A 17,333-nucleotide genomic window follows, 5' to 3' on the forward strand; every position below is an offset into this window, starting at 1 on the left:
ATCATTCACATCAATACATCAATTGGACTTTTGTTTCCCAGGTATTCCAATAGTGAATAGTATTGAAGACACTGAAGTTTCAGTTTGACTCACACTGGCCCTGTGTGCTGTAATACATATTGAAATGTGACAACAGCATGTTAACTTTAGCAATCTCTGGCAAAATGTGTAGTTTATGCATAAAACAACTACATTTTATCAGCCGTCTGAAAGATAATGTGTGCAGACTGTAGGCAGGTGGGCTAGTCCGGGAGACTTTTCATAGATACAGACGTCATCTCTTGAATCGCCCATATATGGTCAAGTTTGAAAACAGTTAAAGGGGAAAACAATTTGGAGAAAAATCTAAACTTTCTCTAATTATTCAAAAACTACTTCAACAAATGCTGAATTATGAATATCGATTTCTGCCCAAAAAAGATACAAAGACATACCAGACAAACCCATAAATATATAAATAACGGAGAATGATAGCATCGTGCTAATGCTAGCTAGCTCTAGCTACGACTGGCGTTATTTTGCTTCTACTGAACAATCTGCTGTGAATAAACATCCATATGGACCCGATTTTTTTGAGAGAAATTTGCTACAAAGATCGTTTTCCCCCTCGGCGTCTGTATCTAGTCTGTTCGCTCATTGTATTTTTTCCCTTTAGCCGTTAGCATTAGCCATCAATCATCGCAAATTATGAACAATCCAGATGTTTTAAGCTGTTGTCAACCTATCTAATTTAGGTCAAAGCCTAGTTAGAAATCATTAATGAATGGCCAAACATTTTGAAATTTTCTTTAGATACAAATTAGCATATAAAAGTGTCTCCTGAGCTAAATGCTAACTCAAATTCAGATACATTTTTGCTTTCTGGATACACATCCAGTGACCACTAAACATAATCTTATAATGTTTAAATGATGAAGAAACCACAGAAATCATGAGCATTGCGCCTGTCTTCCCTATTCATTTGTCTCAATTTAAATCGGGTCCGGGAATCGACGGCTAACATTGTGCACCTTTGTAGAAGCAGGCTCAGATACTTAAAGGCATTTCTGTGATTTCTATGATCTGAAACCTCAGTTGCTATGTGGCTTTGTGTGTCACCATGGTTACATCTCTTCTTCAGTCATCTAGTGAAGAGTCAGTAAAAACTATGAATAATACAGTGTCATACACACATTCAAACACTGCCACAGACACTACTGGGGGTAATATCTTAAGGCAGCATTAATGTGGTAATCAACTACTATGGTTAAAATGTATTATCTTGGGATTTGTATTTTGTATCCTCACTCCTGTTTGTTTACTTCTCCAAACCATATTGCCATACATGTCAAATAATGTAACAATAGGGAAAAAAGCCTGTAGGGGTGAAAATACTTTAGCATTAGCTTTGTATACATTATGCAGCAGTGTTACAATGAAAGTGTGCGGATGTTACCCAGCATTTTATATATCATAAGAAACACCCACTTCTTGGCATCTGTTGTAAACGGCTGTGTAAACTGGTCATACATAAAGCGCTGTGAGTTAACGAAGATGCACACATACCCTAAAATAAGAAAAGATATCGGCTATAGAGCTACCAACGCAACTAAAATGCTACAACAGAAAGTCTAAATCGTCTTGACGGTGAGAAAAGTCCATTTCCAAATAAACAGCTCTCAGCATGCGGCGTGTGATGGATGAGGTAATAAATGCAATGGGGGAAATCTAAAGCCGCACCCTTTAAGGCACTGTGTGTGCTTTTGCCAACTTCCCGAGCAACGGTTCGGCAAAAATCAATCCCCCCAAAAAAAAGCAGTTCATCTTGAAACGTCTTCTCCCCTCAAATATATTGTGCATCGGGGTATTTCACTTGCACTCGTTTACTTCTAAGGCAGCAGGTCCTATCCTACAGAGTGCTATGTCTCTCCAGCCGTCCGAAGTGAAGTGGGCGGGGGGTGGGTTTATTCAATTATTCAAATCCCCCCCGACTAGAGGTAGAGGTAGCTGACCCAGTAGACAATGTTAAAAAGCAGGAAAGAGGTGGGGAAAAAGACGCGGGAGTAGGCGTCCAGCTCGCGGATGTTCACGTGGATCCGCCCCTTCCGCCAGCCGCCCTCCTTGCACTCCTCGTAGCAGCAGAAGAAGCTCTTGCAGTCTTTGCCGTCCAAGCACTCGTAAAAGCAGTTGTCGTCGTAGTCGTGCCAGAAGAGGGAGTTCCCCATCGGCATCATGGTCCGGGGCGCGCGGGTCATGTTGAAAGATGAGTAGGCCTGGAGGGAAAAGGAAGAGGGCGCTGTGAGCAAGTAATGGACACTGTATTGAGTGGTATTGGAAGAGGTCACGTTGGAAAATGGGGCACGATGGGGCTGCACTAAATACTAAATTAGAATCAAAATAATGCTAAAATGGGACAAAATAAAGAAAATGATTACTAAAACTGAACTTTTGCACTTGATGATTGTTAAGTGGTGACGTCACAGCTCTACTTCCGGGTCCCGAGATGTGCGAGAAACTCCAAAAAACTCTAATACCACAATCAATATTTGTGAAACTCAACAGAGAGTTACTGAACATACTTATTTATCAGGCCCAGTAGCCAAAAATGCTGAACCTAATGCTATAAAAGTAATATTTAGCAAAATCGCTACATCCGGATTAGCGGATATAAATGCTAACGCCGCAGCAGCTACGCTAACCTCGGAAGTAGTGACTTTAGTGAATATTACTTTTTCATCAGTAGGTGCGGTATTTTTGGCTAATGAGTCTGAGAAATTAGTAGATTCAGTAACTCTCCGTTGAGTTTCAGAAATATTGATGGTTGTTTTTCAGAGTTTTTAATGTTTTTTTTCCTCGCATATTTGCCGGTCTGCGAAGCGGAAGTTGTGACGTCACACTTAACAAACGTATAGGCTATTTGAGAGATTAATAAAAATAATATCAAATTCAATTACTTAAAGTATCGGCCTATATATCGGCTAGGCCAACCCCCTTCATATCGGTATCAGACCCCTGAAATTAGCCTTAGCCTGTAGCATGAAGCTAACAACAGGATTGTGCTTAGCATTCCCTACTATAGAGTTCGGGAAATTCCAGTTACCATGGAGATCCGCCATCTTTGCAGCTGTTAGCATACATTTCCGTTGACTAACATTAGCTAAAAACAGTATAAAAAGCGGATAAGTTACTGCTGGTAAATACATCTAACACACTGTGGTGTCCAAGTGTTTTAATGTGAACAATAACTCCAGTATTTTAACTTTTAAAATCTCCATTGGTTTACAATTGCTCCTAATCCCATAATGCTTAGCGATATGACGTCACATTCCCGAACTCTATTTATGTATTTATGAGGTGATGAACCACTTCACTCCTCTACATATCTCTGTATCTTTATGAAGCAGAACATATATTCATAATTCATAATTTGTGAAAGTAGTTTTATAATATGTATTGTTGCCTCATGTGACCTGGATATTGTGTCATCTATTACCTTTATATCAGGGAGTAATGGAAGCACTGGGCTTATCAGAGCATCCTTAATTAAGCATGTGAACAGATTCTATTCCATAAAAAGATCATTTCCTATAGCCTATGCGTCTCTGGAAAAACCCTGATGGCTCCTTTTTGACCAGTCCTTAAAAATCTCTTACCGAATTGTATTACCGCCATTGTATTCTCATTTAGATGACCCTTCATAGTTGTATCAGCGTTAGCCCTGGAGTAAATGACAGAACATTCAGGCTAATTGAAGAGCGGTACCTTGTGTGAGTGGGTGTCTATTAACAGAGGTGATTGGGACCTCATTATCCATTGAGTTTAACTTTCAGTGCAGGAAAAAAAAAAAAAATCGTAATTTTTCCGCAATAATAATAGTGGTTTTACAAAGTGCTCACGGCTTTCTCAATTTCTTTTAGGTTTCGAGAGAGTTAATCTATCCATAAAGACAAAACGGCACAGGGAATTTTTATACTCCGCAATTAACAGACTTTTGTAAGGTGTCTTGGCCATCACTATATGCCCACGCAAACTGTAATGGGCAGTCTCATTACATTGGCGCACTCCCCAGAGCAGGCATTCCCTAATAATGACTAATTGGGTCTATAGAGATAGTTACAACACAGCCAAGAGTCCCCCCAAACATAGGCGTTGTTACGTAAGCTAGTGTGTTAGTGATTAATATTAATGTATTTATGTAGGAAAGATCCATACTTTTATAATTAGCTTTTTGAACATCCAGATTTAGGAAGGGAACGCTAATGACTGCTGCATCCAATACGGACTAGCTTCCCAAAGGCAGACATTAGCTTTAAAGCAGAACTAAGTAACTTTTTTACCTTAATAAATCCTTTTCGTAGTCTCTCTGAGGGTAATACAAGTGTTAATGGGATGATTGGTGTCGGTGTCTCTGGCCTGAAAACCCCTTGCAACTTTCCCTGCCTCTGACCCGGCAGCCCCAATACACACTATGAGAAAACATCTCCCTAAATGCTCTGTTAAAAAATCACTTTTGGCTCACATTTCTGAGTCCTGACTGTATTCTGTCAGTTTGTTGATGAACATTTTGCAAAATGATGTTTGGTTCATCATGATCAGAAGAAGCTAACAGGCTAACGGGCAAAGCTAACTGTGGGCTAACATCACTTAAGCAGTATTTACAGCCAGGTTTGAGCAGAAAAAATATCTATTGTCTTTTCTTATATTAGTATTTACTCTCACGGACAATAGGTGGCGTTCATGATTTAGAATGTGCTGATGTTATAGTGTTAGGTGGAGGACAGGGGCCGATACAACTCTATGGGAGAAATACAGTTTTTGTAAGAAATCTCCAAATCCTCATCAGTATTTGACAGTGATTAGATTCACAAATCTTACTTGCAAATCGTATTATTTTTACGTCTGAAATAATTTCTATTAGACAACATCACCCTAATGTTTTTGAATATCGTCACCACTTTTGGACGCCTTTCAGAGAAATTAATTGGACACTGGCTTATATGTGATGATAGTGGAGAAAATGAACTTTGAACTTGTTTGAGATGGATTCTTCCTGTAATAATTGAGATATTAACCAAAAACAAACACCGTTATGCAGTTTTCAGTTGCCTATATCAGTATTAGTAAGTTTCCTGGCCGATCATCCCAATATGTCGTATATAATGTAAAACATTGGCATTTGCAGGAAATGGTTCTTTACTTTGAGCTACACTTGTGAGGTTCGGCCCTTGGTGTTTTGGCAATGATGAAAATCGGCCCTTCTCAAAGCTAACTTGCCTACCCCTGCTATAGGCTCTTTAGAATGTTGTGATGTTGATGAGTGATGATGCAATGGTGCTTGTGGCTTCCAGGGACAAAAGTTACTTAGTTCTGCTTTAAAAAAGTCAAATTGGATTACCATCTCAGCGAGACAATTTCTGTACATTACCTTACCTAAATGTTGTAAAGTACTTAATTCATTGACCCTTTTATGTTAATAATGTCTTATATTAAGGTTCTGTCGGTGTTCTGAGGAGTTCTCAGACATTAATGTTTAAAGTATTCACCACTTATTGAACAAAATGGAAATGGCAAATACTTTTCTTGTTCACAAAAACCACCAAAATGCACGAATGGGTCCAGGAACTATTTTGTGAAAAAACAAATTTCAACAGAGCCTTATAATTGTACCGGGACGATTTGTACTGATATTTTGTTGTTGTTCTCAAAGGGCTACACTATTAATCATTAGTTCATTCAGTCCATACTCAATGGGGTTTTCCCTGTATCAACAACAGTAGTTATCCGTCTACTGTATTATGCAAATGTTTTTTAAATGAATAATTCCATAAATTGTAAAACTTCTAACATCGACTCCCAGCTTTGATTAAAACTATGAACATGACTACGTGATATATGGATGTTTTGGTACGTCAAATTGAATACTATAAATCCCTACAATGGCTGTGCAACACAATTCGTCGTATTTGAACCTAATCTTAAAAAAGAAAGGATCCACAACTCATTGGAATAGCATCCGCTGATTTATTATTTTCATTTGCGTTCTCATATCAAGTGGCAATAGCTTTTAGATTAAGAACAAAATGGCTCATTGAGAAAAAACGCGCTTGTTCCGAGTTTGCTATACATCAGCGCAACCGCGTTTAATTGTGTAAATCCTTCTCATTTTGCAGAGATCCCGAGCAGAGAAAGGGAACACAGTCAAATTTGGAGACGGAGCGGGTGTCACCGAATGCGGGGGAAGAAGAGGAAGAGGAGGAGAGCGAAGAAGTCTCCCCGCGGAACGACCAGGCCAAAACGCAGCCGGCGGGTACAACGCAAAGGTAATTACAGCGCTCAAGCCGCTGTGTTCGAGCCTCGCGATGGCGTCCGGTTTTCTAATAATGAGGGGACAGGCGGCGCGGGAAGCTGGACTGAGTACATGCATGGGGATTTTCGAGTGGCCATTAAAATGAACATGACAGGAGAAGTCTTCAGAAAACTTGAAATACTGCTCTGATAGACTTTGGATTTGGTGCGATCTTTGTGACAATTTACCTGAGCCATTAGTGTTGTGATATTATAGGGAGTCGGTATATATGCTGTCTGTCAAATGATAATGTGTTCAAGCCTCATGCTGTGGATGTTCATGGGATGAACTGCTAACATTAGTAATCGCATGGTATTAGCACAATAAGTACATGTTCTACTGAATTTCATTGTAATCACTTTATCACCAAGAACTGCGTTAGTTAGCATTGTGTACTTAAGGTTTTGTCTGACTTAACCTCTTAACCCCCACCTGATTTGATCATGAGTTTACTGGATTTGGTTCCTTCAGACGGGTGAGTGAAAGTTTATTTTGGCTGGTCGTGTCCGTTTGCTTTTTGATGAGGGCATTGTTGTGCTGTAGGCTAACGTGGTGTGTTCAGTGGGTTGTTTTTGTTTTTGGTCATAAGCCGTGTGTGCAGGTTATGGATAATATAACGTAGTCATTGTCCATGGCACTAATGATCGTGTGTGCGTTCTTCTTTCCCGTCTGGTCAAATGTGTGTGTGTTGGGATAATGTTGCTAGTTCTCATTGTGTGTTGCTAGTTGCTGTAGAGGTCGGCTCTATGGGAAGTGGATTTATGCAAGAGATATTTATTTATATATTACCTGTTTGCAAACCTTCTTTTTTTTTTCTTTGACACATTTTTCTTGCTTTTTGCCTTTTCTATAGCTTATGGGTATGACTTATCTAAATGAGATGTAAATGAGGCCTATTGTTACTCAAGTAGCAGAAAGAGGTGAGAACTGCCCAAAAGTTTGGCGGCCGTTTTCTGCCCTTTGGCCTTTTTCGAGTAGTTAAATTCAACTCGCCACTATGTGTCCAAATATAATAGCACCCGATCCGATGTTTTTGACACTTCATCTGGCTGATACCGATCCGATACAGTCTTTCTGTAGGATTATATTTTTATATATATTATTGCCTGTGGATATACAGTAGTTTTACCAGTTTTGTTTTATAAACATGCAAGAGGTTTTGGCTTTAGCTTTGAATTTTAAATTAGAAAGTTTTCAGAAGCAGGTGTTAGTAGGCAAATTAATTTATATCCTCCTATGATGTGGATGATGTTCTGATTGTACAGTTTCTGTGATTTTATTTTGGCAGCCATCTAAATTCTGTTTTGAAATGTATCTCGTAATCAATTCAAATCAGTATCCTAGCTTAGCGCTAGCATGAAGGCCACGGCCGTCTTGTATCGGACACGTCCAGTCATCAAATTCGATCCAATCCGATACTCTAAAAAAGCCTGATCAGCTACCGATACTGAATACATCCCTATTTAACAATCTGTGAAAAGCTCAAAATGCCACAGAACCGATATGTGTCCCTGATTCCTGTGACTGGGCACAAATATGGACGGTACCATTACAAGTTAAACCCATCCCAATGGACCGGTGTATATTTGCCCCGCTGCAGTGAGGCTCCAGACGACTGCTTAAAAACTTTTCCCGACAATAAAGAGTACTCTCACCATCCTCTGCATCCGGGGCGGCGGCCTGTTGTTGTAGGAGTAGTAGTTGAGCATGGCGTACTCGATCATGGCGGCGAACACGAACAGGAAACAGACAGTGACGAACAGGTCCATGGCCGTGACGTAGGACACCCGCGGGAGGGAGTTACGCGCCACCGTGCTCAATGTGGTCATGGTCAGGACGGTAGTGATGCCTGTGGGACGGGGTAAGGGAGGAAAAAGGTTACATTGAGATCGATGCTCGGTCAATAGCGGGACGACACACACAAAGGGGACACAACACTGTAGAGGCAGAAACTCGATAATGACGCACTTGTACCAGATTAGGGGGTTAGCAGTGAGAACCAAAACAAAAAGGTACACAAGCAACTTTTACATCAAGTATTTTGTCATAATGAATAATTCAGCGTTACAATTGTTTTCAGTCAAATGAATAGTTGATGTGAACATGTTTATGTGTGGGGACAAATGTGTATGAAATATGAATACATGGGCTTATGCAAGGCAGCTAAAATTCAGGAAACAAGGCGTAAAAAGTTGGTGTATGGTGTTTAAAATCTCCAAAGCACAGAAGGATTTGTCTGAATGAAGGGAAAGCACAGCCAAGGCCTAAGACTGAAAGAATTTTGAGTGAAAATATCGCTATGAAAAATATCCAGTTTGACTTCCAGCAGTGAGCTGGAAAAAGAACTCTCCATTTTATGACTATAACCTTTGGTCAAGTTAATGATCTGTAAAACCAACCAGTTCCCATTTGGGCTGAAATGGCTCTGAGATCTCACTCTTGTAAAAAGCAAAACTTTCTGGTCTAAAGTTTGAAAAAGCTGCATTTACAAAGATGTATTTTTTTTTTTGCTCTGTCTTTTGGAAACGCTATTCAGACTTTGACTGGCCGATGTGCAAGAAATTTCTACTCATTTTCTGTCAGTTTTTGACGTTTGTTGCCAGGACAAACCAAATGATGATCACAAAAAAAATTATACTGCCAAAAATAGGGCATGGCGGCAAACAGACTTACTGTTATAAAATGCACACTACAAAATGAATTTACTCAATTCAGATGTGTGACGTATATCGGAGTGTGGGCTGGCGTCTTGTCTACATAGGATAATCAAACCAGCAACATCCTACTCGTTTTAGTCTTGACATATCCTTTACATCTACTCGCCTCCTTGTAACTCTGAACAAAGGATATTTCAATAAGACCCTTATAATTGAAGCGTCACCTATTACCGCTCGTGTCCTCTTGGATTGTTTTCACTTCCCCGTTGGTAACCTGTGGCATCGCTTTGGGCGGCAGCTAATTGGACAGTCCATCATTGCCAACTCACTCCACCTTTTAAGCAATTTACCACTAATTCTAGAAGACCTCCTGTGACCAGAGTACATGTTATAATCTAATTAATCAACTAAACCTGCCAGAGATATAACTCGTCTGTGAAAAAGAAGAGGGGGAAAAAAGGTGCAGTTACACGTATGACCTGAGGTGGCAGTAGGGAGTATAAAATGGCCAACTTGCATCTTGCCCCTTTAAACATTGTAGGTGGGTTCTTGCCCTCTCAACTTAAATAAATCAAAGAGTGAGAGTTTATGGTGAATTCACCGTTTCGATGGCTCTGTCCTCTCACCCGTGTTGTTTATATATCAGCGGCACGGTAGCGCAGCGGTTAGTGCTCTCGCTTCACAGCTAGAAGGTCCGGGTTCGATTCCCACCTGGGACGGGGCCTTTCTGTGTGGAGTTTGTATGTTCTCCCCGTGTCTGCGTAGGTTTCCTCCGGGCACTCCGGTTTCCCCTACCACTAAAAACATGTACAATAGGCCAGGATGAATGATGTGTGAGTGAATGTATGGTGGTGGTCAGAGGGTCCGTTGGCGCAGGCGTGTGTAGTCGCGAAAGCGCCTCTGACAGTCTCCCCCAGGGGAAACTGAAGCTACTAACGTCGTTTTCCACCACCGAGTATGGAGTGAATGTACAATTGTCTCATGTAAAGCGCTTTGTGACCATGTCTGTGAAAGGCGCTATATAAATAAAGATCTTCTTCTTCTTCTATTATTCACTAGCATGTGTCAGAGTGATAACAGCCTGTAATGCCTCATTTGAAAGGCCTACAAAACATACGGTATCTAAGATTTTGCCTCGCATTGTTGACAAGTTTGTTTTGCTTTTTCATCACTTTTTTGTTGCCTGTTTTTTTGCATTTTTGTTGGCTTTGTCATCTTTTTGTCGCCTGTTGTGCTGCATTTTTGTAAGCATTTTTTTTTGCACTTTTTGTACCTCTTTTGTTGCTTTTTCATATCTTTTTTGCCACCTGTTCGGTTGCACTTAAGAAAGGGACAGATAGAAAATAAAACACATTGGAGTTATTGTTCACAGACAAGCATCCAAACTGCTGCTTTTTTATTGTTTTTTTTCTTTCCCTGCAAATGTTGGTCAGTAGAAACATTTGCTTGCACCCCCTAAACTGGTGGATTCTGCAACGTTAAATTTATGACTTTCCCGAATGAAACGTAAAGTATTATAAGTTCTAGTGGACCATACAGACAGAAGCATTACTCAGCCCGCGGAGAGGAAAGGCTCTCATCTGTCCACTGTCTGATAATGACAATGATGAACGATGTGCTAATACTCACATTAGTTTGACCTCCATGAAAATCTAAATTGGATTAAAACTGAGTGTAATGTGCGCGGGAGAAATTAGAAGCTAATCACCCAATGGAATTGATACAAATGGTCAGTCTTTCCAATGAGTGCGTCTCTGTTATGCTGAACTTTATCACTGCGCATATTATGAAGGACAGGGCTGTTTAATGGGCTTACATGAGGCGCATACATGTAAACGCACCGCACCGAATCATGGCCTTGGGATGATTTGCATCCATGACAAATACATCAGTGTACATGGAGGCTGGACAGGAGGTGAGGAGGGTGAAGCCCATCTTTGGATTGGTGGGCGAACATTCTGCCAATGGGGGTTGGCCTGTCACGATAACATTTCAAGTTTGATACATTGAGGCAGGAAAATATTAATATAGTAACGTCATTTACAATGCAATTAACACGTAACTCAGGGAAACACATATTTACTTCAGTAAAATTACAAAAACAGGATAAAATTTAAGGAAAAATACTTGTACTGATGATAATTACTGAGCCTAAAAATATATTGTTTTTCCTGGTGATGCATACACAAGCAGCAACTTCCCTCTCTCTTGGCACAGCTGCCTCTTTCTGCGCCCTGCATAGTGGTTTCTGTGTTCCACACCGTTTTACTGGATGCTTTTGTATGTCTGTTTTTGTGAGGTTCAGTGGATTGTTTCACTGCAGAGAGTCCATAATGGTCCTGAAGAAAGCAGCTAAGTAAACAAACAGCTAGCTTGTGAGCTAAAGACATTTCAGATCTACAAATTTCTTCCTCTGAAACACTGAAATGGCACCAAGAGCCCCCCACACCTGCAGCACAGTTGAGGCATCACAACAGGTGCTACAGCAAACAAAAAAGGGACAAACGAAGAGGTATCCGGGCAAGATTCACAGCTCAGGCACACAAGCCTTTTATCCCTACACTGCTTGACCAAATTAAAACATCACCACACACACAAGAAGACTCTGTGACCCTCTTTTGCAGAACACATTTGCTGTGGCATTGTTTGAATAAGCTTCTGCAGTGTCAAAAGATCTTGTCCTGATGATGGGAAAGATCTCACAGATTCTCAATGGGGGTTAAGCTCTGGATTTTGTGGCGGTAAATCCATGTGTGAAAATGTTCTCTCATCCTCCCTGAACCACTTTTTTACAATGTGAGTCCGATGAACCCTGGCACTGTCATCTTGGAATATGCCCGTGCCATCAGGGAGGAATAAATCCATTCAGCTGATCATTCTTTGTTGCTGAACCTAGACCCCACATCATAACAGTTAGTTAAATCCAGGTGGCGAGTGTTTGGATACTGGCAGGCCATTACGCACCCAATCTGACTTGACGTACCTGTTTGCTAATTCGCCTTGATTCCTTAATTACAGTAACTTGTTTGTCCCCATGCCGCCGCGCCATCTCCGCCCGGCTCCCCGCGGCTCGCCTTCGCCTGGTGTTATGCTCAAATGAAAATCAATTCTTTTCAAAGCGCGGCGTACCCCGTGACACCGGAGCCCACTGGGAGCGTCCAGAAGCACACTGCGGCGACACACATCACTCCCCTGTAGCCTCGCTTCCTCTCCTCGCTCCTTCCCCTTTCATCCTCGTCTCCTACACTCTTTTGGTTTCCATAGAGACGAGTCAGCTCCCCGTCTATTTCGAGCTACCTCCTTTGGCTTGGCGCTCCGTCTAGACTTTTTTTTCCCTTTCTCTCCCCCCAGTTTCGTTCATTAAATTTCAGCAAAGTGATATTAGCGACGAATTAGCAACTAGCATTCCTCTCGCCCTGTTTGCAAGTGCTTCTTCAATTGTTTGAGTGCCAAAGTAGTCTTTTGATGCACAGTGTGGGGTTGTTATTCGAAAGCAAGGTTTTTCCTCCCATGGTGCCTTGCTCGGGAAGTGTGGCCGCAGTGGAGGGGTGACCTGCAGATTCCTTTCTTTGCGATGACGACAGAGGGGAGAAAGCCTCAGCATATGCCAAAGCAAATTTGACCACAAGCAGTTTCCTCCGAGTGGGACGATCTGTGGGCAGGACTGTACATGTTTTCTATTTGTGTGTGTCGCAGGCTGGACTCAAACCTCGTAATACTTTCTGTTATAAAGAAGTGCCTGTGTTTGGACGCCAGACACTTGGTTCAGAAAGTATCAAGACCTGTTTTAATTAGAGATGCACCGATCGATCCTTTTTATTTTACATTGATATAAACGGCTCACATAAATATCTAAAATAATTTATTCTTTAACACCGTTTCATAAACTAAAATACAAACACTTGGCCGGTTTTATTTTATGAGGCTTCTTTAGGTATTTCTGTCATAGTTTCTGACCCAGCCTTGATTAGTAGCTTCTAGCAATAGCATGCTCCCGCTAGCTTTAGCATGCTGTTGTTAAAAACTAACTCAGCGATTGAATTCTCCAGGTTCCAACTAATACTGGTAGCCGATACTTGATTGTTCAGTATGACCAGTGTCGGGTCGGTGCGTCCCAACTGTTTGACCTAATTTGCGGTCTAAAATCATATGAATGATAATTTATGGATCCATGCGCTGGTCAGTAGTCATACTCTGCCAAAGTTCTACTTCCACTCTTAAAGCTTCGAGGTGAAGGTTTTAAAAAGGTGACATGAGTCCTTTCTTTGTGATTGCTACAGTTTTCGATATCGCAGAGCCTTCACAGCCAGGAAAACTGCACTGCACTGGAAAAAAAATAATCAGCTTAAGGAAGAAATGACATAGATTTGATTGAATTAAGAGATAAATCTAAAGTTTGAGAGGGTTTGGTCGAGTCTTAGATAAGGTAAAACATCTCATTACCAATGGAGCAAGCCCGTTTTTTCTGAATTCAGATGCTTTTGTATCATTTCATGTGAAAAAGAATAATTTTTAAATGTAAAAGTTAATTTATCTGATGTGAAAAAGTGGGATTTATGCTTATACCATTGGCATTAGCATTTTATCTTATCTTAGATTAGCTCAAACCTATTCAAATCAACAAGTACGGTACCTTAATTTAAGCTATTTTAATTCATGGTATACTTTTTTTTTATTAAATAGAGCATGGTATCTGATGGGGAAAAATAGTCTAGGTTTATTTCTTTATTAGTATTCCCATTTCATTGGGCAAGCTAATCATCCTGGGGTCTTTTTATAAACAGTTACATGCTTGCTTCTATATTCACAGAAACCTGGGAAATATCAGCAATATCGTCAATAGTTTAGGTCCATTTCCCATAATATGGAACGAGCTTCTCAGCCTGAGGGGATTTACAGAAGCCGACTTGAACGCTGCCTCAGTGGAATAAGTGGAGGACTATATGAATGCTTCCCGATTCCTCTGCATGTTAACAAATATCACACTCTGACCTTTGTGTCCGGAGGTAAACCAGCACCAGTGCATCTTCGTGCGGCGGGCCAAAAATAGTCGACAATAGCCTCAGTCAGGGATCACCGGTCGGGTCAAAAGACGTGATAGATCTTCCATTATGTATGATGACAAGCAGCGGAGACACAGCCATTTTTCTACCGCCGAACTATAATATCCAATGGGCCGTAAAAGACACTGACCAAGCAGAACAATATCCTATGAGCACCTGTATTATTTATGTTGAGATAACTGGGTAATATTCAACAGGCAGCAAAGCGCATTAATGTTGAGACCATATTGCATTAGTTGGAGAGCTAAGGTCTGATTGAAAATTTCAAGGGGCAAACTATATAGCCGACTGGGTCAGAGCATCTTCAAAACGGCAGTCCTCGCTTATCTATAACCTACCCAAAGAAAATTACTCAACTCTGGGTTCCTCTAGGTTAGGGCAAAAGAGCAGCAAATATGTTTTGTCTTTTTCCATCACTTTCCCAGCGAGTCATAGCTGGAAGTAAAAGCCGTAGAGTTTTTTTTTTTTTTTGGGCCAGTTGGGATCTTATTACTGAGTAGAGCACCTCCAGGTTTCTCCCAACTACTTTTGAGAATTTCATTCCAGGGCACTGCATTCGTCACGCAAGATGAATTTTATTTTTAAAGGACGTTAATATTAATATAATTCACGAATTACTCACGCTTAAAGGCCCTGTACTGGATTTTCTTTTCACTCGTTGGGAAATGAAACATGCTTTGTCCTCCTTCAGTATATTGAATATACCGTGGTGTGTGGAAAAGACTGTCCATGTAAACTTAGGAGGCTTTTTTTTCATCAATTGTCAAGCGCGTGCAGGCTAGTTTTTGTTGGCACTGCTGTGACACTGACCCTGAAAAGTGACCCTGAAAGTTGCAAACGGTGCTTAGGAACTCATCCCTTTGAAGAATTGTGATGTTAGAAATGCATAAGCATTTGCTCCCTCTTTTTATTGCGACAAACAAAAATATCAGGTATACATGCCTTTCAGTCATGTGACTTTTGGTGTTATGGCGGCCATTTTGAATACCAAAGTAGAATTATGTAGTACTACAACATTTAACAATATCTTTACTTAGTACTTTAACAGTAAAACACGGCCCCAGAAACGTACGATTATGTGAATAAACCACTGAGTCAGTGTTTAAGATGTTAGCATGCTACCAGATAGCATTTAGCTTCAACAGCTCAGCTCCGACCTCTCCAAGAGAAAGTCCTGAAACACACTCCAAACATCTAGTCTTGGATACAACAGAGGTGACAGAGGTCAGAGCTGTTCTGTTACTGTAGTATTTCCTCGGTGTTCATAGATGTGATCCACACATGTGTTGACAGCTGCTAACTGGTAGCATGCTAACATCATGAGCGGCTTAAACACTGACTCAGACCGAGACTCTGTTGACATGACAAACTGAGAGAGGTTTTCTGTTTCCTCTGGGTTCATTTAGTCTGAGGAGTGAAGTAGATCTTTAGTAAATCCTGCTTTAGTAAATCCTCGACGGACAACGCTGCTATGTCTGTGCTACATTTGCTGGTTATATCACATAAACGTGCATCTTTGGGGCTGTGTTTAACTGTTTTCTTCTCGAGCAATGATTACAAGTACATACAAATGCCAATCAGTTGTCTTTCATTTTCATCCTGAGTAGAGATATTGTTTAATGTTGTAGTACTGCATAATGCTACTTCAGTATTCAAAATGGCCGCCAGAGCTATGCGTGATGTCATTGGAAACGCATGCTGCAGAAGCCACCATAGGGACACATACCACAATTTGAGAACCACTGGATTAGGAACTTCTAATGCACTCGTTTAAACCTTCAAAAATGTTCTACTCCAGGGAATAACAACTCACAATTGAGCTACTGCCCACATTTCTCACTTGTTTGCGTCTCGTGACAGATTGCTCCGGCCTTCTACAGCTTTGGATGTTTGGTGGATATTTTTTCACTTTATATTTGGAACCAGCTTGCCGCATTGAAAGCGAGAGGAAAGCAAAAAAAAAAAAAAATAGAGCTTTTTCCCCACCTTGAGATCCCACCTGCTTCAGTTGGGATGAAAGGCTGCTAGAGCCCTTTGGTAGCTCCTTGCTCGTGGGCACGTAGGCAGGTGGGGAGTTAATTTGGGGCGACACAGCTGTTAAATGCTAGTGCGAGTCCTACGGCAAATTCTGGGAAGAGTGAAGTCCCTCTTGAATACAGCTGCATGCAAAGATCTAGCAAAACATTATGACCATCTCACAGTTGACATTGACCGCTGACTGTAAAGGCCTTAAAAGTCATTTAAAAAGCATTTAATCTGATTCAAATTGATTTTTTTTCCTTTGACGCAGAACCCACTCAATGACATTTTTCTTATTTATTTTTTTACTGCAGACAAAAATCACACAAACTATGGCCCACAAAGAATTCCCCTGAAGTTCCGACTGAAATTTAAAACAATCTTTGGCTCAACGGTTTCTTGTTGATTGAATATTTACTATTACAAATGTTTAGCAATTAAAATATGCCAAGGTTTTTCGCATTAGTGGCATTGGAAATATAATATATAGGCATTAAAAAGCATTGGTTTCATTTAGGGATGGTGAAAGCTAATCATTAGCCTCATTAGCCGGTAAGCCGTGCTACGCTATTTGAAATAAAAGCCATTTCAAGCCGCGCCTCTTCTTTGGTTGTTTCTTCTACTTCACCAGGAAGCTATTTCATCTCTTTCCTTTCAATTTTGTTGCGTAATAGATGAAAGCCGTAAACTACATTTATTTCACAATTGATCAGTTAGCATGCCATTAGCTTTTCATTCATCAATATACAAGCGTGCCTGTCATTTTACCAAAGTCGCTCAAATCAGTCCTGCTTGTAACATTAGCACCGACGATGACATTTCTAACCAGCCACCCACTCGTCAGATGAAGAGACCGTCTGCACTTAAGCTGTCATCTTCCACCTGATGTACAACAATAACTGTAGATGAGCCGTCGTAATGAACACTTTTAGACCCTGAGTGCTTCTGACGTGGCTGTTCTATTGATTTAAATCCATGACAAAGACACCACGAGCGCTGACAGGTGAGGTGAACATTATCGATTATCTCGTTTCCATGGCGTCTGCTCGTGAGCGGGGATTTATTGAGACATGTACATGTATTTGTATGGGAGGAATAGTCTGTGATAGAACGTGCACTGGACAAGGTGTGCATTCAAATGGGTTGTGGAGTATAGCTCTTGTGTGTTCGATCTTTAGGGCATGCTTTTCGGCAGACTGTGCCATTATGTAGTATGGCATTGAAAGTACATAGATAAATAGACATTTGCTGGTGCTGATCATTTTGCAT

General features: G+C 40.8%; 1 protein-coding gene across 1 annotated transcript in view; it reads right to left on the reverse strand.

The window, feature by feature from the left end:
• Positions 1 to 1,007: 1,007 nt before the first annotated feature.
• The window catches only part of LOC306982066 (gamma-aminobutyric acid receptor subunit gamma-3-like), a 138,438-nt gene continuing 122,112 nt past the window's right edge, over positions 1,008 to 17,333 (reverse strand). The window contains exons 9-10 of the mRNA XM_079581846.1: positions 7,981 to 8,174; positions 1,008 to 2,252 (exon numbers count right to left, since the gene is read on the reverse strand). Of these exons, the coding sequence (XP_079437972.1) occupies positions 1,971 to 2,252; positions 7,981 to 8,174 (476 nt within the window). The 3' untranslated portion in view covers positions 1,008 to 1,970. The remainder of the gene's footprint in view (positions 2,253 to 7,980; positions 8,175 to 17,333) is intronic.

Source organism: Gobius niger (assembly GCF_951799975.1).
Source record: "Gobius niger genome assembly, chromosome: 23".
NCBI classification, from domain to species: Eukaryota; Metazoa; Chordata; class Actinopteri; order Gobiiformes; family Gobiidae; genus Gobius; species Gobius niger.